At 33.5% G+C, this 22,006-nt stretch overlaps 2 protein-coding genes and 1 long non-coding RNA gene across 6 annotated transcripts; 1 reads left to right on the top strand and 2 right to left on the bottom strand.

The window, feature by feature from the left end:
* Positions 1-845, bottom strand: LOC125503399. The gene is made up of 2 exons (XR_007280823.1): positions 409-845; positions 1-353 (listed from the first exon to the last, which is right to left on the bottom strand). It is a non-coding gene; the product is annotated as an uncharacterized LOC125503399 (long non-coding RNA).
* Positions 846-1,482: 637 nt separating this feature from the next.
* Positions 1,483-16,860, bottom strand: LOC109533835 (G-protein coupled receptor moody). 4 transcript variants are annotated; one of them, XM_048663670.1, is made up of 7 exons: positions 16,385-16,860; positions 14,775-14,817; positions 4,339-4,479; positions 3,490-3,660; positions 3,250-3,434; positions 2,634-2,976; positions 1,483-2,294 (listed from the first exon to the last, which is right to left on the bottom strand). In XM_048663670.1, exons 2-7 carry the CDS (start codon positions 14,798-14,800, stop codon positions 2,156-2,158), a joined length of 1,005 nt encoding a protein of 334 aa, XP_048519627.1. In that variant the 5' UTR covers positions 14,801-14,817; positions 16,385-16,860; the 3' UTR covers positions 1,483-2,155. The 4 variants fall into 4 exon arrangements, with proteins under 4 accessions (XP_048519627.1, XP_048519625.1, XP_048519629.1 ...); XM_048663668.1 differs by lacking the exons at positions 14,775-14,817; positions 16,385-16,860 and adding exons at positions 10,315-10,824; positions 13,982-14,463; XM_048663672.1 differs by lacking the exons at positions 14,775-14,817; positions 16,385-16,860 and adding an exon at positions 13,982-14,462.
* A 1,948-nt stretch (positions 16,861-18,808) lies between these two features.
* Positions 18,809-21,006, top strand: LOC109543714 (glycosyltransferase family 92 protein F13G3.3). Its single transcript, XM_019913540.2, has 8 exons — positions 18,809-18,859; positions 18,957-19,120; positions 19,185-19,252; positions 19,332-19,509; positions 19,568-19,807; positions 19,859-20,166; positions 20,222-20,484; positions 20,540-21,006. Exons 2-8 carry the CDS (start codon positions 18,962-18,964, stop codon positions 20,749-20,751), a joined length of 1,428 nt encoding a protein of 475 aa, XP_019769099.1. The 5' UTR covers positions 18,809-18,859; positions 18,957-18,961; the 3' UTR covers positions 20,752-21,006.
* The last annotated feature ends 1,000 nt before the right edge of the window (positions 21,007-22,006 follow it).

Below are 22,006 nucleotides of genomic sequence, written 5' to 3'. Positions count from 1 at the left end.
TACCAGTGTCCAGTTTGTTTCCAGTGTGGATTGACCGTCAGAAAAAGTCGTTGGCATTTTGTTTCTCCTCGTTTTTCTTTCAATTTAAAAAACAGCCTTACAGGACAAAATCTGACGTTTCAATTGTTTTTGACTAACCATTTGGGATAGGCAAATTTTTTATCGCCTCCTTGTGTGGTTTTTGCAAATACAGGATTGTACTCAATTCTGCCAGTTTTTCCCCGTTGATGTGCAATTCTTCTTTAAAAACGCCCATTTGTGCTCGTGCGCCTTCGCCTCCTCTCCAAGCAAGTTCATAGGAAAGAGAAAGAAATACGTTTTTCTGCAGTCCTTCGGGGGTTTCTTCATTACAACTAGTAATCAGCTTTTTCAATTCATTAAAAGGTAGGAAACTCGCAGATTGCTTACGTTTATTTTCACAACCTTGTAATTCTCTTCGTTTTGCATTTCTTGCATCTCGCGCTGATTTAAATTCGATTTGCTCAAACGGATTTATTTTTGTTCCATACCCCTTAAAACATTTCTCCATCAATAGACTAGCTGTGACGTTCCAGATGGTTTTAACAGTGTGTTCTTTGTATTCCTCTCCATTTTGTTAACGCATGTTGTAAACCCAGCTTTTTAAAATAGATGCAAGTTCCGAGATTGGAGTATCTCGATCCATGTTATAATGTTTTTCCGCACGAAAAGATATAAATTGTTTCCAAATGTACTTCTTACTTTTTGCGGTGTTTGTCGACCTTTTTTGCCCTATGGCGTTGCTATGGATGAGTAAAATAATCAAAATAACTTGTGAATTTACATCTACAGAACGTTTTTCAATAAAATCGAATAAAAAACGAAAATTTCTACCACATACTTATATTAAATTCGATCGCTAACTTTCAAGAGAATAATAATTCAAATAAATGCAAAAGGCATTTTTAAGCATCTTACGCTCCTTAAGCAAACATTTTAATAAATAACTTCAATTGAAAAATGCAATAATTGAATTTAAAAAAGCAATGTTTTAGGTATTTTGCAAGTGCATCATCATAATCTTCAAAAATTAGCTGTGGAGTTTCCTCGTTTCGTTCATAGCAGCAACTGCATCACGAACAAAGGAATTATTCTATAGAGAACAAGTTCTATTAAATTCAGATTAGCGTGTTGAACCTAATTTGAAAAATAGAGGAAATACATCAAAATATTTTAGAAAAGTTAATGCACTCCAATTTTTCGCTGTATTTCATACGAAGACAAAACTCGGGTTTGGTTTGTGTGTACAAATTAATTTAAAAATATAAGTACAAGATTTACGAACTGTAAATTAGATTAGCGCATTAAATGTTCTTTCAATTTTCCTTGAATGTAAATCACCGTGTTAAATAATGTACTCAATGGGAGCAAAAGGATCTCGGAAAAAGGAAAATGTTTAAGAATAAATCTTACACAGTCCTTACCATCAAACTTTTGGAACTTCTACACAGAAACCTGCGAATGTTTAAAGAAAATCAAACTTTTATTCTGGGAAAAAACGCATAATCATCCAAACTAAATATAGGTATATTTGGTAGATGAAAAAGGTAACCAAAGAGTAAAAACTTACATATAATATTTACAAAACAAACACCTTAATGTAAGGTTCCAACCTTAATCAATAAATTTTGTACCGTACTTATTAAGTTAAACAACTAGAATACATCATTTTATACAATGAACTTATTAGGTCTAAACATGAACGAGAAACACGTACAATAACTTCCTTAATTTTTACGAAATATATTTTGTATTATCAAGACATTTTGCTCCAACCATATATATTTACAACTATAATTTAGTTTATTGTATTAATTACACGTTACTTTCCTAACATCTCTATTGCCTAATATCATAAAACGATTCTTGATATCAATATTATCACATAATAATGGCATGTTCCTTACATATCTACTGTAGTCTTCTTGGCAACTAGATCAGCTTTGGTACAGTTTTCAACTAAGAAGTTTTTTTTCAATTTGTACACCATTTGTGAAAGCAAAGGCCTTCGTTCTCAAGAATTCGTGAATCATTCACATTTCCTATATCGAAAAACCCATGGGTTTGAAATAATCCCAAATATTCGAGTTACGCGACCGAAATAAATTAATACTGTCAGATTTTCTTCAATGCTTTTTTATACTTTTGGAGACTGATTCACCATATTTTTCAAATAAGCCACAGACATTCCATGCGTTTTTGTTGGTGTGGGTGCTGGTGTTGTTGAGTCCAAGTTGCTATTATAGTTGCACTTTAACGTCTCTAGATAAGCGTATCTGGAACAATTTAGTTTTTGTGTCTTTATTTTTTATTAATATTGATTACTACTACATTTTCAATACAATTTCAAATGGCTTTTATTGATTGACGCATAACGTAAATGTTTATTGTTGCAAAAGGTGTCTAAACAAGAAATGTTTACAAACCTCAAAAGTCAAATTGCGTTGATGGAAATCCCTTATCTCTTTAGCACTTTCATTATCAAGAAATGTGGGCAAAAACCACAAAAATACATCATTTTCTGTTTCAGTGATGTTGCCATTGATATAAATAATTGGTGAAATAAACAGCGGTTTTGTTGAAAAACCCCGCTCAAATTATTTAAAAATATTTACCTGTACTGCTTATTCATCGTAACATAAACCACGGGATTGACGCAACTGGCCAAATAAATCAGCAAATAGCTCAAAACATGCAGTGGAGCATGTTCAACCCTCGTGTCGAATATCTTCACGATGGTAATCGGAAGATAGCAGACGACGAAGCAAATGAAGATCACCAGCACCATTTTGGTAATCTTCATTTCGCTTCGTTTAAATTTGCTGCCGTTGGAACTGTGTTGGGCCAGTCGTTTGTGAGACTGTCTCACCACCCAAAAGATGTTGGAATAGCACAAGACAATAATCACTGAAGGCAGTGCAAATCCTATGATGAAAAGGGCAGTTTTCGAAGATGATCCTGAAATTATCACAAAAACTGTTTAAGTATTGGATTAATGGAACGTGAGTGAGTTCATATGGACTCGGATATACATATACATAGTTTTTCGCTGATTTGTTTGACTGGTGAGTTTTGTGAGTTTTTAAGCCGCCGTGAAATAGATATTTTTGAGGTGGCAGCCACGACTTCCAAAATATTTTAACAGTGGCAGTAAACAAAGCAATTACTTTAGTTAGTTAACGAATTTAATTCGCCAGTGGTTACAGAATATATTCAATTGTGAAAACTTACCATTAGCATCTGGTTTAATTGAGCAAGTCCCCAATCTCTCATCCATTCCATACACGCCCCACTGTCCAAGCAAAGTGGGAACTTGTAAACCGTAACTGAATACCCAAATAAGTGAAATGTACAAAATCACTTTCGTTTTCGTGTAGATTTTTGCGTAGCATTGCGGCCAAGCAATTAGAATATACCTGCACCAAAGCAAAAACATTAAATCCAAGTGAATATATTTTTTAATTTAGGTACCTATTTATCGATATACTGGCTATACTGAGCAATGAAACCCCAATGGTTCCATATCTCAAGGTAGGAATCATCTTGCAAAGAACATCTCCATGAATCCACGTTCCATGGAAGAACTGGCTGGCGGAGAACGGCAGCACCAGGAAACAGAAGAGCAAATCTGACAAACAGAGGCTAAAACCGGGGAAGAAATTAGAGCCCTAATGAAAATCAGGTCATTAGCCTGGCCATGTAAAGTTCACTTAATGTTTCCATTTAACGAGGTATAAAGTGCAACGTTAAATGCAGGCAGTAAACAGGACGTAAAAATTACTTGGCGCCCACTAGAAAAGTAATTTTTTATTCTTCAAGTCGTTAACAAGAGCAGCAGAATTATGAGTTGATAATTCGACAGTAGTTAACTTAATAGGGTCAAATCCATTTTAGTAAGAAATTTGCCAATTGCAACGAACATTTTTATTACTCTATTGAGGCCAAAAGTGTTGGTTTTGTTAGTTAACTAAATAATTTCGCAACTTCCTTCCAGGTAAAATGTGCAAACCCGATTAAATATTTATATTCAAGATCAGATATCAAATTTCCAATCATAATGAAATATTGTCAGTGTGACTAATAATTTTCACCGCTTAATCATAGTGAATGGTCGAGAGTTGGCTCTTTAAGTAATCGTGCAAATATTCACCAACTATCAACCGGATGACCAATTCACCTGTAACCAGTCGGTGATCAACGCAAACAGATCAATTAGATCTGAATGTATGCAATGCCGCCTTAATGAAAGTTGTAAACATTCATAGCAGCACGGCCTTGAGTAAATTCCCGTGTTTTTTTCTTCTTGGTGAGTAAATTTACCTGGCAATGAAAGCAGCAGCCACTGTTCTGATTTTGGAATGTCGAAGAAGAGCCACTAGGGTGAGAAGATTGCCTAAGACACCCACTATCATGATGATCACTGTGAATGTCCCGGCCACTGTCATCATTGGCCGGGAATATCTGAAATAAAAAATAGTTTTTTAATTTTAAAAAATTTCGTCTTTTTGTTTAAAGCTCTTGTCTGCTCCCAAGATTGAAATCTACCTATTTCTTTAAAAGTATTTGCTTGTTGCTGAATTTTTGCTTAATAGTTTCTTCCCGTTTATATCGCATCTGTAGCATTTCCTATTTTTCTTGGAATGTCGCTTTATTCTACTCATGTATACATTCCGTTTGATTTCATTAACATTCGCTTAGGTTTTATTAGTTTTAATTAGACCACTGGCCTGTTTAGTTAAGACATATAATACAGATCTAATTTTACAATTCAGGCAGCAGCTGAAGACTATTTAGGACACAGAGGCGTTCGGGTATTTCAATTGATTTATTTAAAAGCCTGTGCCTTGTCCTTGATAGTAGCGAAGCGTGGATAAATAATCATTAAATAAGCAAACTAGTTATTTCAAAAGTTTTGAACCCTTGAAGAAGTGATCGAAAGGTGCTTCAAGAATCCAAACTTTTAAGTAGCTGGTTTCTCTCAGGCTCAAAATTTGCTACCAAACAAAAATAGATGTAACTTCCAACACCCTAATCCTGATTGAGTAATTTTTATCAGCGTGTTCATGATTAGGTTGGCTTCACGGGTGAATCATGCAAAGATACGCATCTTTATGTTACATACACTAACTTCCTAGTAAGTCCTTTAACGCCATTTAATCTGGAGTATTTATGGTTTACAAAAACGAAAACAACATATTTTATAGATGATAAATTGGAATACTTAAATTTGGCATCTGTACAGGGTGGCTCATCTTGGGCGGCTCGCAAAAGGAGGAACTGGTAGGCAAAAGCGAAAACTTGCGCAATCCTCAGAAAGCTCAAATGCTGAATACATTTTCAAATTGCAAAAAGTAAATGTAGTACTTCAATTGGCATTTTTTTCATACAAACGTGGTCCCGTTTACTATCGTCTTATCTGTTAAAGTGAATGTTGTGATGAAGCTTGTTACAACTTTCCTGGATTTGTATAGGTTGATTTATTTTGCTGCGTGCTTGGTACTTATCAGTACTAGATAGGTATCGATTTAGTGAGATGCAAAGGTGAGCAAACTATTGATGTTACTTCAGCTCCGATAGCCAAAGTGCGGCGACGGTAGTGCACAATTCAAAATTAGCTAACTCAGGTAAGCGATTTAACGAAAAAACTAGAATTCCGCTTAAGTTGCTTCTGCATTTAAAATGAACAATTTGCACCAATTTTAACGGCGAATGGTTGAAGTATTCTCTTTTTATTGCAATTTATCTGCCTCTGCAGAAAATACATTTTTTGAAAATTGCATATTTGAACTTTCCCCAGTTCTGAAGTTGATTCAAGTGTTCATTAGTACCTAATAGCTAGATCCAATTACATAATTTATGGCACCTAATAAAATGCGTAAGGTTGGTACCAGGGTTACTAACTGGATCTGATTGGGCCATGCGGTAGTAAAGCTTTAATAGTTCATTTTTTAACAACCGATCAAGTTTCGGGTTCATAACACGAAAATATGTACATACATAACAACTTTAACAATACCGATTATTATCATAGACATCTAATTACGTTAACTCACTTTCCAGGTACTTACTACCTTAATTTTGTGTAAAAGTACTCAGGTCTACGGAATGAAAACAGTAACTTCGCCTGATATACGTCACAAATTAAATTATCGTCTGTGACGGATCTGGATGCTCTAAATCAAACTTTAAAATATTTGCCTTGGAATAAGGAAGTTTATTTGGCGATCTAGAGGTTTCTTGCGTTAATGGTGATCCAGATTTTTGAGGTATTTCCATCTGATATGGCGCTTTCATTAAATTATTCAGAAATTATTTTCTGATCGTTTTATCACCAGGCACTAATCGTATGATTTTCATCAGATAAAATATTTATTCGTCAGCATCAAATTACCGCTGCAAGTATTTGAAGTGTTTTCGTAAACCCCAATTTTGCCTTATCTATGAACAATGCTCGGTTGTAAATTTTCAAGTAGATTTAACGTATAATGGGAGCTTTGCATTAATAAGTTCACGTAATATGAAATACGTATGCCACGTCCGAAAGGAGAAATAGTCGAATTCTTCTCCTAGTGTTACCTATTTGATTCAGTCTACTCCTTATTCTTCTGGCTATATTCTTTTAGAAAAATCATGAATTTGATTGCCCTCAAGTCTCCTCTCCCAGTATTTCGTGGACTGAAGGCAATTATTTCGAGTCCTTTATTACCAAACTTAAATGATGTTGAACAATGGTCTTGAACGCCACTGGAGCGCATCTTTTAATAAAGAAGCCGCGATCACATGCATCACAGATGTCTGCACACAATCAGACACTTTTTTACCAGAAGGCCTTACTAAACGCAAATAAATAACCACTCAAAAAAGAAGGTTTATGAACAAAAATTACAAAAAACATCTTAAGTAAAATTTACTGAAAAAAATGACCTGATTGAATATTTTCAACTAGAAAGCACATGTTTGGATAAAAGTATCTATTTATCATGAACCAACTGGAAGAAAAACGTTGATGAAGTTCCGTTACAAAGAGGAAATGCGTATTTAGTATTTCGTCACAAATAGTGTAAAAAAATTGATCAAATTTCATGCTGGGAAACATAGTGGGATCCCACATTTAAGGTTGTGGAACTTTCTTTGTGACCATTAGAAAACATTTATATCGCTTTCAACATGCACTCGGTGGAAATTCCAACATTGATCATTTCCTAGAAAAGCCGCAAATTGGGGCCATGAAATGGCACATTTTCAGTCGGAAATTAATGCTATTTTCTTGCACGGGTTGATTTGCTGTAAATTGAAGTTAATTATATAACAAACTACTGATGCAAATCGGCCTTCGTTGCAATTTCCGATAGGTTTGTATGTGTCATTTCAAATTGCTCTTACATAATTGGTGGAAATAAAACTGATTTCATTAGTGGGAAATTGCTGGAAAAACTGTTCTATTGATTGCATCCGATGTCACATAAATTCCCACTGTTTTGTATGTTTTTTACATTTTTATCGTTTTGAATATGTTTACCGAGCTTTTAATCTTGTAATGGAGTCCGTTGATCAGAATAGATTGCGAAAAAGATTGATTAGAAAAAAATTGTTGTACTAATTGTTTTAATAGTAGAAGCGTAGTTATCAAGGTTTATAAGGTTAATAAACAATATTTACATACAATAGTAAATCGAGCAAAGGCTGTAATCACAATGAACCAAATGATCAATTTTTGCTCGGATTGACCGCATTTGAAGCACTTACTTGATAGTCCAAAAATTGATAATAAAATTCTTGAAATTTAGATTTTTCCAAATGACGAATAATTAAAGTGGAAATCCAGACCTCTTCCATCCATCCTCTTCAAAATCCAATCCGATGTTAAGAAATTGCTCTTTTCTGTATACAAAATTTCAGTTAATGCTAAATATTAAGTAGTATACAAATTTGTTTGATTGATATTTAATGATCATTGATCTTAATAAAACTCCTTTCAAGTGTATTGGCACTTATTGTCGACTTAAAGCAAAAACGCTCCGTTCTGTTGGGTTCAAATCGGGCAACTGCGGAAGAAATTATAAATGTTGCATCGTTACAAATCAGAAAATATTTACTTGATCGGCTCATTGTGTTGCTGAAAATAAGGCATTCGAAAGCAGAGCGAAAAAGACCTCAATTAACCTTATCGCTCATAACTTCAATAGTCCCAAATCTCTAAGCAAAAAAATCTAATTTTCGAAATCTTGACCCTTTCAATCGATTTGTAGCTAAGCAAGCTTTATTATTCATAGAGTATTTATAGGGTGGTTATCTTTTATCAGTTTCCTTAAGTAGTTTTCGGCTTCGCTAACAACTTTGAGCGAATTCTTTTGGCATCTTTACATTCCTCAAAGTTCGCTGTATTGCTCCTCAAATTTTTAAGTGATTTGCTTTATTTCTGATCTGCGCGCTGGGCTATCGGCTTAAGTAATTCATTAATTGATTAGATTAATGTTAATTAATTGATTGTCACTATTTTACCGGAAGATTTTCATCGATGAGACCACTTCACGTAATTGAATGCTCATTTCTTAAGAAACTAAAGTAAAACTTTGCTTTGTCAGATCAAATATATTTTTTGAAGTTTTACAAAAGCAATTGATGAAAACCAATCTCGAATGTATTAACATGCGATTGGCTCATCAATCAGATGATAGTTAAATTAATGTCGTGGGTAAAGTTCTTTAAAAAGGTGTAAAATATTAAAAAATATACAGGGTGTTTCGTAAGTAGATGCATTCGTTGTAGGAGGTGAGAGTGCACGTAATTCTGGATATGTTTTTTTAATAGACCATATTCCGAAAACTCTTAGTCTCCGATCTACAGCGAGTTAAAGTATTAATTGAAAAAAATATTTTTTTATATTGCGGAAGCACTTGGAATACTTTAATTAAATGTTATGCACTTAAGCACTTAACAGCAATACAAGTTTTGGGATAAAAATTTTGTTTGTGTCTTTTCCAGTGGCGTGGGCACAGGCACATCTGGAGATAATTTTTAATAAAAAATGTTACCCCACTGATTTTTCTAAAAACAAATATAAGTGTCCAAGTTCCTGTTCAATTTGGAAAGGAAAAGGTCTCTTGACTTTTTTCTACAACGCCGTGCTTGAGTGAAAAAATTAAAATCGATTTATCGCCCAGCGTAATCGGGTTTTTCTTTCAAAAGTTGGATCTGCACTAGTTATGGTCACTGATTGAAAATAATAATAATTTCTCTCATTTCGAGTGTTTGAGAAACTTCTGTTTGCGTTTTTTTTTTGTAATAAAATTGATACAAGTGTACAATTTTTGTTTTTGTACTAAACCCTATTTAATTACAACCCGATTAAGCCATGCAATAAATCGATTTCAAGTTATTTACTGGAGAACGGGATGTCGTAGAAAAAAGTCAAGAGATATTTTCTCTTCCAAATTAAACAGGAATTTGAATCGTCAGATTTATTGCTTACAAAATCAGTGGCGTAACATATTTATTATTTAAAATTATCTACAGTCGTGCCTGTACCCACGCCACTGGAAATGCTAGAAACACAATTTTTATCCCAAAACATGTATTGCTCTTAAGTGCTTAAGTGCATAAAATTTAATTAAATTATTCCAAGTGCTTCCGCAATATAAAAAAAATCATTTTTTCAATTAATACTTTAACACGCTGTAGATCGGAGACTAATAGTTTTAGGAATATGGTCTATTAAAAAAATATATCACAAAACTAAGTCTATAGAATTTCGTTTAAATATCCCAAGCTGTTTCCTCCATAAATCTAACATTTTTAAAATTGAAACTTTATCACCCTGTAGATGGAAAACTAAGCGTTTTCGGGAAATGCATCTATTTACCAAACCCCTGTACTAAAGATATAAAAATAGGATAAATTTGAAATAATATTTTAGATTCATTGACATTCTATTCGCCCCAAATGACTACTACGATTACTTTATCGAATAAATATCCATAAACCAGCATAGAAAGGCATTAATTCGAAAGAACGCGACCAAGCGATTTGTGACAATTGAACACATTCCTGCATGATATCCATGGACGGGTTTAATTAGTTCACACTGCACTAATCAAACTATTTTAAAAAATACCTGTTAATGAAGCGGGAATGTTAGTTCTATTAGTGTACAGATAAGTATGACAAGTGTATTGTTATGAAACCAGCAAAAAGTACGTCAGTTGCAGTTTGAATAATTCGATGCAGAAATGTGCACAATTAAACACCAGCTAATGAATATTGATTGATTAGTAGAAGAGATTTTTTTAAATTTACCTGACGAGCTCCGAGAAGTGCGACCGGTTGATAGTGCCATCATCCATGTTTTGGCTCACGGAAAAGTCCAGGATTTGAATCTTTTTCGAAGCAAACACTAAAACTACCGGGTTTACGACACAAAAACCGCGTCCGATTCACCGACTGTTTCAGCAATGCACTTCATAAATCTTCCCGGAACGAGGGTGCTCCCTTTCAAGAGTAATCACCCACAGGATGGTCAAAAATTAACACTAATTGAAGCCAATAAAAAAGCTCATCGCTCGGGAAGCTCTTAGCTCTGTTAAACTACGGTAGTTGGAACGAGCCACAACACGGCAAATTGTCATTCTGTTTTCCATTGTACCGGGTACTCGAGTATCAGCGTTTTGTTAAATGAGGAATTAGTCATGTGTATAGTCATTTTGTTATTATTCATCGCCTCTTAACCAGAATCGTTACAATGATCGTCGATGGCTTCTCATCCGGGGCATTTAGCGTTTTCTTAATGTTAATTACGCTTATGGGGGGCTATTAGGAAATTAATATTCTTATAGTAAACTGTCTTCTATATCGGATCATGCTTATTGATCTAATGTAAACAAACATTCACTTCCTATTTAGTTTTTCATTATCGGTATTAAATGGCTATGTTTGTGTCGCTTATTTTAATATGGATGGGCGGAATTAGATAATGGTGTCATCAAAATCAGCCACGGTATTAATATGTCCGCTACCTACAACGAATGAACCATTTTCGCGCTCACGCAGTAATTATTAATACCGTGCAAAACACTCTGTATATTTTTACATCATGTTGTAGTCAACGGTGTTTCAATGTTATCGGTCAATAATTACTAATAATAATGCTTTATGCTCGGGGCATAATTGTTAAAATTGCACACTAAACTTGAGTATAACATTGCAATCATGTACTTTTTTTACAAAACTACAAGTTTGATTGTATCAGATAAATTTCATCGAACCTAAAATTTCAGTGAACAATATTCATTTTTTAAAATTTATCATGAATGAAGCAGAATGAAATTTCCAGTGCAGAATGGCGTGGTCCATGTTCTTTGTCAGATGATAGACAGATTATTTTTTGGGACACTGAATCTCTATCACATTTAGCACAACAAATGAAATCGTTCCCAAACCCAATATAGAGTTTAATTCAAATAACCAAAACATTAATGTGCGGACTAAATTGTTCCTATATCCAAGTAGCCATCAAACAATAAACACTTTTTCAAATTGTTAGATAAATAGTTAAAAGTTATATGTAATTCGTTTGTTAGTTGTTCTTACTTTATTTTCATTTTTTCCTGCCTTATTTCCGAATCGAGCTTAATTTGCTTGCAGTCTGCAACGATCTGTTTGTTTTTTTTTAGTTTGGTGTACTTTGAACTCTTTTACATGAAGCACATTTTCTCAATTTAGTCATCTTTATCTTTCTGTTGAGTAGCATTCACTTCCAATTTTTTTATTTGTTCTTGTCTTTTCTGCCCTTAAGTAGAATTAACTTTTTGTTTATCAATTGGAAAACTTACGTCCAAAAATATTTGATATTAAATGGCTTCGATTTTGTACTTGGTAGATAAGAAACAATAAAAATCTATAAACTTCCGCTATGAATTTTTATTCACTATTCATTGCAGTCATTTCTTTTCCTGATCCTTAAAAGTTTGGCTTCTGAAGCCTATAAAATACTTTCCAAAAGTGTCAATTATCCATATTCTCATTTCGGGTGTTAGCAACTCACTCCTACCTAAGCGAAGACCTTTTCAAGAGGTTTCAATTAAACAAGTAACAAAACAAGATTTTTATTATATTTTTCTTTCCTGAGTTTCAGTCAAAATGTGAAATAAAAATGTTCAAATCGTTAATTTCATATTACGTTTCGGAGGGACAACAGCGCCATCATCAGATTTAAAATTCAAAACAAAATACAAAGACCAATTCACAATTAAAACATGTACAAAATCTATAATTTATAAAGCATTAAAACATCCATTAGTTCTTAAGGATTTTTTTTTCTTTGGGAGAGCAAAACATTTGAAAAAACTTACTCCATTATTGGGAAACATTAGATTCCTTTGTTTGTTTTGCTCTCCCAAATATTTTTTTTCTTTAAGAACTATTGGATGCTTTAATGCTTTGTAAATTATAGTTTTTGTAGCTACAACACATTTTAATTGTAAATTGGTGCTTGTAGTTTGTTTTGAATTTTAAATCTGATGATGGCGCGGTTGTCTCGCCGAAACGTAATATGAAATAAACGATATGAACATTTTTATTTCAAATTTTGACTGAAACCCAGGAAAGGTAAACTATAATAAGAATTACACGCAATCAAGAAAAAAAACTTTGCGCTATCGGAAGGTACTTTTTAATAATTTTTTTTGGCTCAAAATCTTGCTTCATGAGACAAGTTTAAGGTTTGTATCTTAGTTTCCAATTGACGAAACCAGAATGTTGCCATCAATCCAATTTGGTTCAGGATGTTAATAAATATTTCCGAAATACGGTTCCTACTTGAAACTTGAAGTAGTTTTTCTTTCTAAATATAAAAATCTGTGTCCCGTTTTTTAAAAATGTCTTTACAATTCTCCTGTTAGCAATTTGAAAGCGTTTAGCTATTTTTCAACTATTCCATGCTATAGAGGGTGTTCAAAATATGTTTTTTAAACAAACTGTTTAACGTACATGGTTTACACTTTATAACTTTTACAATAAATTTTTTTCTCCTCTTTTCTTTGCTGATCAAGAGTATTACGTATTGACATTAAATTACCAAATAATATAAACTTTTCCCATCAGAATTTCCAACTTTTACGCGTAAGTAGAACAAAATATTTACATTTACACCACAACTGACCAAGTCGAACCTTATTATAATCTTCAAATGTTTCGTTATCGCTAACATGTGTAGCCGCTAATTATGTCAATAGATCAAGTGACTCTATTTTGGGTTTTGTTCCATTAAGGTATTACAACTGGGTAACAGATATGAGTAAGGGGTTTATATCAAAACAAAAAAAAAATACAAATGAAAAAAATATAAACTAGGCCTTGAACTGAACATTTGCTGTGATCGTGTTTTTTACGGTGTCATGTGAAATTAAGTAATCGACAATTGAAAACAAGACCGCTGGTTTACTGGAAGCTGGTTAAATAAAAAAATTAATGAAAAATGATATCATTTTAATTTAACTCAGTTAAAATAGGCAAAAGATTACGAAAAACTATATTAGGAAGCTGTAATGATTCTGCACATATTGTTTCTTAGTCAAATCTAAATTGATCTTTGATCTCATATTCCCAACGGACTTTTGCAGGACGCAAATGGTTTAAGCGCTACCACATACACCACTAAAACCGCATTATCCAATACAAATGTTATTTCATTCGAAGGAAGTGCGTTGATAAAGAAAATAGCATGAGTATTTATGGTGAACGCTCAAAATGCATCACGTCTTTTGCTAAATGAGTCTGTGAATTTCCAACAAAAATAAAAAGTTACAAGGAACTCAGAAAGAAATTTGAATAATAAATATTTAAAATAATCGCAAACTTCCCGAAACTTGGTGATTTCATTAAGCACGTTGAAGTGTAAATATTGCAAATTGTATTGACTTGGATAAATGATAAACCATGTTTATTTTATAAATGATTTTCCACTTACAAAACAGCCATCATGCTTCAAGAATGGGCGCACTCAATTGAGCCAGTACCTATGCTAAAAACTACAAAAAAAATCACCACTAACCACTAAAACTCGCGTATTTATCTTGAATATTTCGACACTGTTCTCCGAAAAGCCGGTATATGACAAAACCGCAGTGAGTTTAACGTAACTTTTCAAGCTTCCTATATCTTTTATCTATAAGATAAGCCCTAATTTAACATACGATTTTAACTGGTTTAAAGCACAATGTAAGGAAATAGTTTTACTTCTAGTGCCTTATCAGATGCCACAGACATTAGAAGAGAACAATTTTGGATTATTTACGAGCACAGAGTTTACGACTTTAGGGCATTAATACGGCACTGCAGTGGCGCACACTAGAACCCAACTGCAAACCGAAAATTACTAATCAGGCGTAAATGGCCCCCTTTTCAATTAAAATCGACTGGAAATAGCACAAATAGGTCTTATCGGTTCAGTTTGCTTTGAATTAATAATATCGAGAAACACAAATATTATTTGTGTCAGTTTCGTGTCGTAAAATTGGTGAGATTTAAGGGAAATCAATCAAGCAAGTGATCTTTTCATCGATTTAAGACCAACAATATGGATTATATTGGAGTTTCTAAAGGCTAAATCATACCTAAACTTTTCAGTTATTGTGCCAAAATTCAACCTGTTTCAATTTCATTCAATAGATAAGCTCTATCTACTAACAGTGCAGGAAATATAAGTGTTTAATGTGTAATAAGTTTGGAGAATATTCATGGGTGACTCACATATATCTTACCTCATAAGTTCCAAAACAGGCGGCATGCTATCTTGAGGTACGTCTGAAAAAAATATGTCCGACATAATATTATTTGCTATTATTCCACTTTACTTTTTTCACTACTCTTCCACCAAGCTAAAAATTCAATAAAATCGCAGAAAGGTGCCGAAGAAATTGGAACTTGGAAACTTCTGTCCATTTTAAGTGAGTAGATTCAGAATTTGAATAAAGGGACGAATTGGAATTGAAATCGACGATTTGAAAAATTGCCAATTGCTTCAGAGTTCAATTAATTTTTTGCGACATTAGTCCTTGGTCACGCGAGAATAGAAGTCATTTTTAGCATTTAGAACTTTTACTTTTGATGAGCTTTTTGTTGTTGATATATCAGGAAATGCATATTTCAAATTCAGAGATCTGGAAAACTGCTGCTCAAATCAAATGTTAGAAAATCTACTTTTTTAGTAAAAGTTTTGAACTTTTGACGCTCTGTATTTCCGAAATCATCAACTTTCTGACTAAACCGAGTCCGGTTACCTACTGTTTCAGTCCAAGATCATTTTTTCCGCACCTTCCCGGAATACCCTGTATAATATGTGTATGAGAGAAGGTTGGACTCGATGACTTAAGCATTGACATTGAATTAATGTATTCCAGGAAATAATTTACGTGTTATTGTGAAGAAACGCGAATAAAAAATTTATCGTTTTCAAACTAAGAGTAACATTAATAATTTTTAATTGAAATTCGGGCTGTTTTCCAGCTAAATCCATCTTAAAATAATTGTTCTGATTTTCAAAATAAAACAACTTCGTTAGAAATAAAGTTACAATAGCCACAAAAGTAAAATAAAAATTTTCGTACAAATTGCAAAAAAAATCCTATTTTATTCAAATTCGTTTAAATAAAAAAATGTTTTTAATTATTTTAGGCCCTGTAGGTGGACAACGCACAACTTTTGGACTGAGATAAAGTTGGTTAAATCACCTAAGAAATCCGCTTCTATTTGGACAATTTCGCTTGAGACACCATGTATAACCGACATTTTTACTTTCTATTGGATTTCACTTCCAGAGCTTTTTATTCAGCCCATCAACATTGGTAAAACGCCGTTCAACTAAGTAAATTTAACCAAAAAACTCATCATTCAATCATTAGCGCAACTGCACTAATTGCTACTTGAAAATGACGATGTAAACTTAAATGTGTTTCTAATACTTTCCAACGTTCGTAAGTTAGTTAATTAAGGTGTACTGGATTATTATCTGTTCTAGACATGACAGAAGTGTTTGTTTTAATTGCTCGCTCTGTTCTTTAAATAGTTTTCCATAAAAAAACGGTTTTTAGTGGCTGAAGCAAGCCGCAAGTGTTCACAGAAATAGGGCTTGAAAACGCTGATAAAAATTTCAAACAATCCAAAAAAAATGCATCTTTGGAACCGCTTTAAATTACGGTTTTTCTAGTCCTTAGTCTAGTCTTTAGTCATCTAACGTGGTATTTTTTAATCGGCCAAATTCCAATACTTTTTGAATAATCCGAGCCTATGTAAACTACACAAAAACAAAAAAAAACCCCAATTTAAGGTAATGGAATGGTAACTAAAATATATAAAAAAAATGTAAACTCACCCCTTAAAATCCTTCGCGGCACTTCACTTCACTATTTACTGAAAGAATCTCTTCATAAACCAAGCACTTTGCCACACCAAATAATTATCGCTGTCACCCGACTAGAAGAATGACCAGTTAGCGATAAAACCTACGAGGGTTTTGTCACAGTCCAGCACGAAAACAAGGGCGTACAAATATTATCGCTGAATTTACGAAAGGCTGTAATGAGGAAAATCAACAATTTTTATGCAAAGAGCAAACACACTTAGTTAGCATCGACTACATTTAGACTGATTCGATATCATGCTTATTCGTGACGCAATTTTATCAGCTGCAAACTGTTTTTTTTCCTGTTGTGTTCCCTAGAAAGTACGTTCTTTGATATTGCAGAAAAGGTGACAACATTATCGGAATATCGAGGATTTCGTGCAATATGCATCAATTTAATGTTGGAAGGATATTAAATATGTTAACGTGCATACACTTTAAGCCATTTGTGTGGAAATGATACCACCTGGCGAGATAAAATTGTAAAAAAAACAAAATCATATCGATTCGAGTGCAATCAGTTTGTAATCTAATACATAGGCAATTGTTATTCTATTATCAATATGAAAATAGCATCATGATGGGAAGGTTTAATTGGATTTTTAATTTCTGTGTTCCCAATATATCCGATTATTATACTATTGACAATAAAATTGAGTGCAATTTTTATGATTTTCTTGAGTGAGATGATGAAATGAGACAACAGCGCCATCATCAGATTTAAATTTTACACAAACTACAAACATCAATTCACAATTAAAACATGTTGTATAAAAACTATAATTGTTTGTAAGCGTTAAAACATCACTTCTTGAGGGAAAAAATCCTTCCCTTTGGGAGATAAATAATACAAAAATAATGGAGTAAGTTTTCTCAAATGTTTGGGTCTACCAAGAAAATCCTTAAGAACTAATGGATTTTTTAATACTTTGTAAATTATAGTTTTTGTACATGTTTTAATTGTGAATTGATGTTTGTAGTTTGTGTAAAATTTAAATCTGATGATGGCGCTGTTGTCTCGCCAAACCGTAATGAAATAAACCATAATCAAAATTTTTACTTCACACTTTGACTGAGACCCAGGAAAGATAAGAATATAATAAAAATTGTACAAATGGCATAAAACAAGTTAAATAGAAATCCACTTTTAAGAGGCGCATTAAATGTAAAGATCTTTTCTGTTCCCGGCGTCGACTTATAATCGTCTTCAAAGGTGATAAAACACGAAAGCACTATTTAGACAAGATTAAAAACAATCATTTCAAAAAAACAATTCTATAAGTGCTTATCTTCGGTGTCATTTATTTAATTCATTTGCCTACGAACCGTACTATTGATATGCGGATTAAAAGCCACTGCAGGTAAATATTTAAAAAGAAACCATTGAATGCTCTTTAAAATCACTATGACATTGGTGAAAATTAGCAAGAAAGCAGTAAGTGATAAATTAATTGTTTAACATGTTATTTAATAATGGGAGGAAAATGGGTTCCACGTATCGAGGAAATGAAAATTTTAAAGTCTTTCTATTTTTTATGATTTTTCTTTTGTAAACTGCATCAAAGTAAGATACCTATTTATTTAATTAACCAAAATCCTCTTCAATCCTTTTGAGACTGTTTTCAGTTATCTTTCCTTCATGTTTTTGCATGGCCATGAAAATATTCAAAATCCTGAAATGCTCACCTTTAGAACTATTTTCGCTTTCTCAAATCTACCTTACCTTACTTTAAAATGTGTGCCAAATATGGCTGTCTTCCATTTTCAGTACGAAGATGATTCCTGAAAACAGCGCTTGTTGATGTGTTTTATGCCCTTTTATTTTGGTTTATTTACTGATTTTTTATTTCTCCTCTCCATTTCTGTTTCTGTACTTGAAATAAATTAATCTGGAGCAGGTTTGTGAATGCAATTAATGCGCAATTTATTTTCGCAAGGATTTTTTACTTTTCCAACCATCTTTCATATACAAGCGTTTCACAAATTCCCTGGATACCTTTTCAGTTATTTTTTAGGTGTGATGTTCAACTTTTAACAATTTTTGAGTGAACCTGAATAAGAGAGTTTCTCCGGAAAACGTTGATAACCCAAAAACCGCAAAAAAGGTTCAAGTAGTCAATAAGATATAAATTAAAATTACATTCAAACAACTGATAAAAATAATCGGCACTTAAAGCAGACATATAAATAACACGAGTTATATTTTACAAGTTAAAGATTTCATCACAATATTCAAACTTCCTGTATTTTTTCTGGCACTCCCAGTAGAAATTTTATGCATTTACTTTTTGAGTCGTTGGACTTTTAAACATATGTTTTTCCCATAAATCAGCCGTTACTGATAAATTTTCCGTGTGTATTGTGAATTTGTCACATGCAAGTAAGTTATCGTTGTTGAAAATATTGCAGTTTCCCCCAACATTGTCGGGCACTGGTTATATTTAGGTATTTATAAACTTTGCAATTTACTGCAATAAACTGTGTTTTAGCGATGTGCGAATTATTGCGCTACTAGAAGAATTTAAACTTTCTAATTTTCCAGGCATAATGTTGGGTCCATTGGGGCGGTTTCTAAAGTTTCCATTTTTCGTGCGCTTACTGCTGGTGCTTTTGGTCTTACAACTTACATTCTACTTTTCGACTCGAAAATATGCTTTGAAAACAAGGATGAAGTCAGTGGCCCAAACCCAAACTCACATATTGAATGTAAGTTTCCATCATTAACGTCCTGCAAATTTGTGAAAAGTGCACATTTTCTCAATTTTTCCAGAAAACAATGGTCATTCCTGCCCTTGCCAGCGAAGGGTCCTGGCAAACAGTCGTTCCAGAAAATTCGCAGTAAGTAAGTACCTACTACAAAAATATTACTTGATCCACAAAATGATTATCTACTTACGTACCATAAGCGTTGTTGCAGGCACAAATATTTAGTTTTTTCTGCGTTTTTGGATGTAAGAAATGGAAGGTCTATTCGAATAATAGCGGTGACTAAAACCAGCACTAGAAAAAAAGGACTGGTGAAACCCTGGTGCAAATTGTGGTATGAAACTCCAGAAAGTGGGCTAAATTCGAAGCTAGTGGAAGGCGAACTTAAGGTAACCGGCTATTTAATAACCGTCTTATTTCAAGGTGTCGAAATAAATCCCACTTTAGATAATCCAAGAACACTGGCAACTACCATACAGTCCATACTACGTCACTTGCCCTTTATCAGAAAATGAGTCAATTCCATTGATGGTAAGCTTGCTCAATGACCCCGCGGAAGAGCCCTTGAATATGCTAAAGGTGATTTCAAATTATCCCGAAGGAAAAAAATGGGACGCTAACGAGTTAGAGCCGGATGTAAAGAAGATGGCTGTCTGCGTTAAGCCTCTTCACTACGACTACAACAAGGTAAGAAAACGGGCATCTTACCAGCGCACCTTTCAATGTGAGCTGTTCCAGGAGCTCGAGTTTCTAGAGTTTATAGAACTGCATCGCATAATGGGCGCCGATCACTTCATTCTATACAATCACACTGTGGGTCCTCAAGTCAACTGTTTATTGAAAAAGTATCAACAGCAAGGCATTGTAACAGTTCTGCCTTGGGAGCTCCCAATACAATCACAAAAGGACATTAGGACTGAGGGAATTTTCGCTTCGCTCAACGACTGTTTGTTCCGAACGATGTACAAATTCTCGCACGTAATTTTCTTGGATTTTGATGAATTCATCATTCCAACCAACCACTACAACTACAGGGAGCTTTTTCGGTAAGCTTTGAAGTCGGCGATTTTAGTAGTCCTGTTGCAAAGATCAAGTTTTCAGGTACCTGCATGAAAAGTACAACAACAAAAAGACCAGTTGGTTCTCCTTTAAAAACGCGTTTTTCTATCGCCAATGGCCAGACGATCCAGCCGTCCAAGAGTTTGAGGATCCGCTTGAAAAACAACTGCTAGCTCTCAGGAAAACTACCAGAATGGTCAAGCTGCATGCACATGGAACCCGATCGAAACTGATTGTAAGGCCCGACTTGGTGGATATGGTGGGAAACCATATCATATGGGCTTATTATAATCATAAAGTTTTTCGTAAGTAAGAAAGAAAAGATGGTAAATGTGTTGCAATTTTTTAAACTTTCTGTAGGCAAAATGGACGTTGCGCCTGAAGATGCTATTTTGCATCATTACAGGATTTGCGAATTTGGTGGCAATGACTGTGTAAAACATCCATCCACTGTGGATAGAAGTGCATACCGATACAGAGACGCACTTTTAAAGGCGGTGAAAACTCGACATGAGGATCATTTCGATGAATGCCAGTTATCGAAAATTGAAGGCAGCAAATATCCAAGCTAGAAGCTGGAAGTTTGACTAGATTAATAGTCTTTTATAGGGTTTTTATTAAACCCATCTGGGTTTCAAAGGAAGAATTTCATTATTTTTAGTTGCCTCTTGTAAATAATTCAGCTAGCAACTTCAAAACTTTGGTCACCAGATTAAGTATGGAAAGAATCTTTTGCAGTTGTTTTATTTATAGTTGTAATTTAATCATAAATTATATTTTTTATATTGTTTAGGAGATTGCTTGAATGCGAATAAAATATGTTGACTCAAATGTATGTCTATTCATTTCACATCACATTTCCGATTGCTCCTTCAATTTTTTCCTTCTGAGGACTAACGGCACAAAAATACTTTTAATAAGACAGTATAAGAACAGCAATTCAACATTAAAAAGTGTCCGCTTTTAAAACTGTTTATTATCTGCCGACGAAATTTCCCAACGAAAATACGAATTCAAAGCAATGGTTTTTTTGAAGCGCTGCTGTCTTCAATGCTTTTTGCCAATTTAGTTCCTTTCATTATTTTTTTACTTCTCCTTCTATATTTTTTTCTCTTAAAAAAAGTTTTCCCGAAGCAGTTTTACCTTTCGTAGACACACAAGTGTGAAACAAGAAAAACCGTTCAATAGACTAACTAGAATTTTGATTTATTTTCCTGACTGCGTCTACTTGTTATGATAATCTTATCTTTCCTGGGTGTCAGTCAAAGTGTGAAGTAAAAATTTTTAATATCGTTTATTTCATTACGTTTCGGCGAGACCTCAAATTACCTCATTTTTACCAATCATGAGTTTGTGTAAATTTTAAATCTGATGATGGCGCTGTTGTCTCGCCGAAACGTAATGAAATAAACGATATTCAAAATTTTTACTTCACACTTTGACTGAGACCCAGGAAAGATAAGAGTATCATAACTTGCGGTTAATGCTTTATAGATTCGCTTTTAATGCTTAATCAATTCGCTATTATATCTTATAAGATTGATATGCAATTAAAACTAAGCAAAATGACACGAGGACTTTATATATTTCACTATTAAGCATTTGATAATAATATTTTAGCAGACACATTTATTTCAGTGTAGTCGGTATACTTAAAAGAGTATATTGGACCCTAGCATTAACCATGAACACCAAATTTCATAATAATGCAATCCACCTTCACAGTAATCCCAGATAGCACAAAATATTACATACATATTTAGGAAATATTTATATGTTTGCTAAATATTTCAGATCAAAAGCAAGTATTTCTTAAATATTATTTTT

The sequence above is a fragment of the Dendroctonus ponderosae genome, unplaced genomic scaffold (genome assembly GCF_020466585.1).
Source record: "Dendroctonus ponderosae isolate FM_Combo_2020 unplaced genomic scaffold, Dpon_F_20191213v2 Dpon_F_20191213_1, whole genome shotgun sequence".
Taxonomy (NCBI): domain Eukaryota; kingdom Metazoa; phylum Arthropoda; class Insecta; order Coleoptera; family Curculionidae; genus Dendroctonus; species Dendroctonus ponderosae.
The sequence above is the reverse complement of the archived record's forward strand: the minus strand, read 5'-3'. Positions and strand labels throughout refer to the sequence as shown.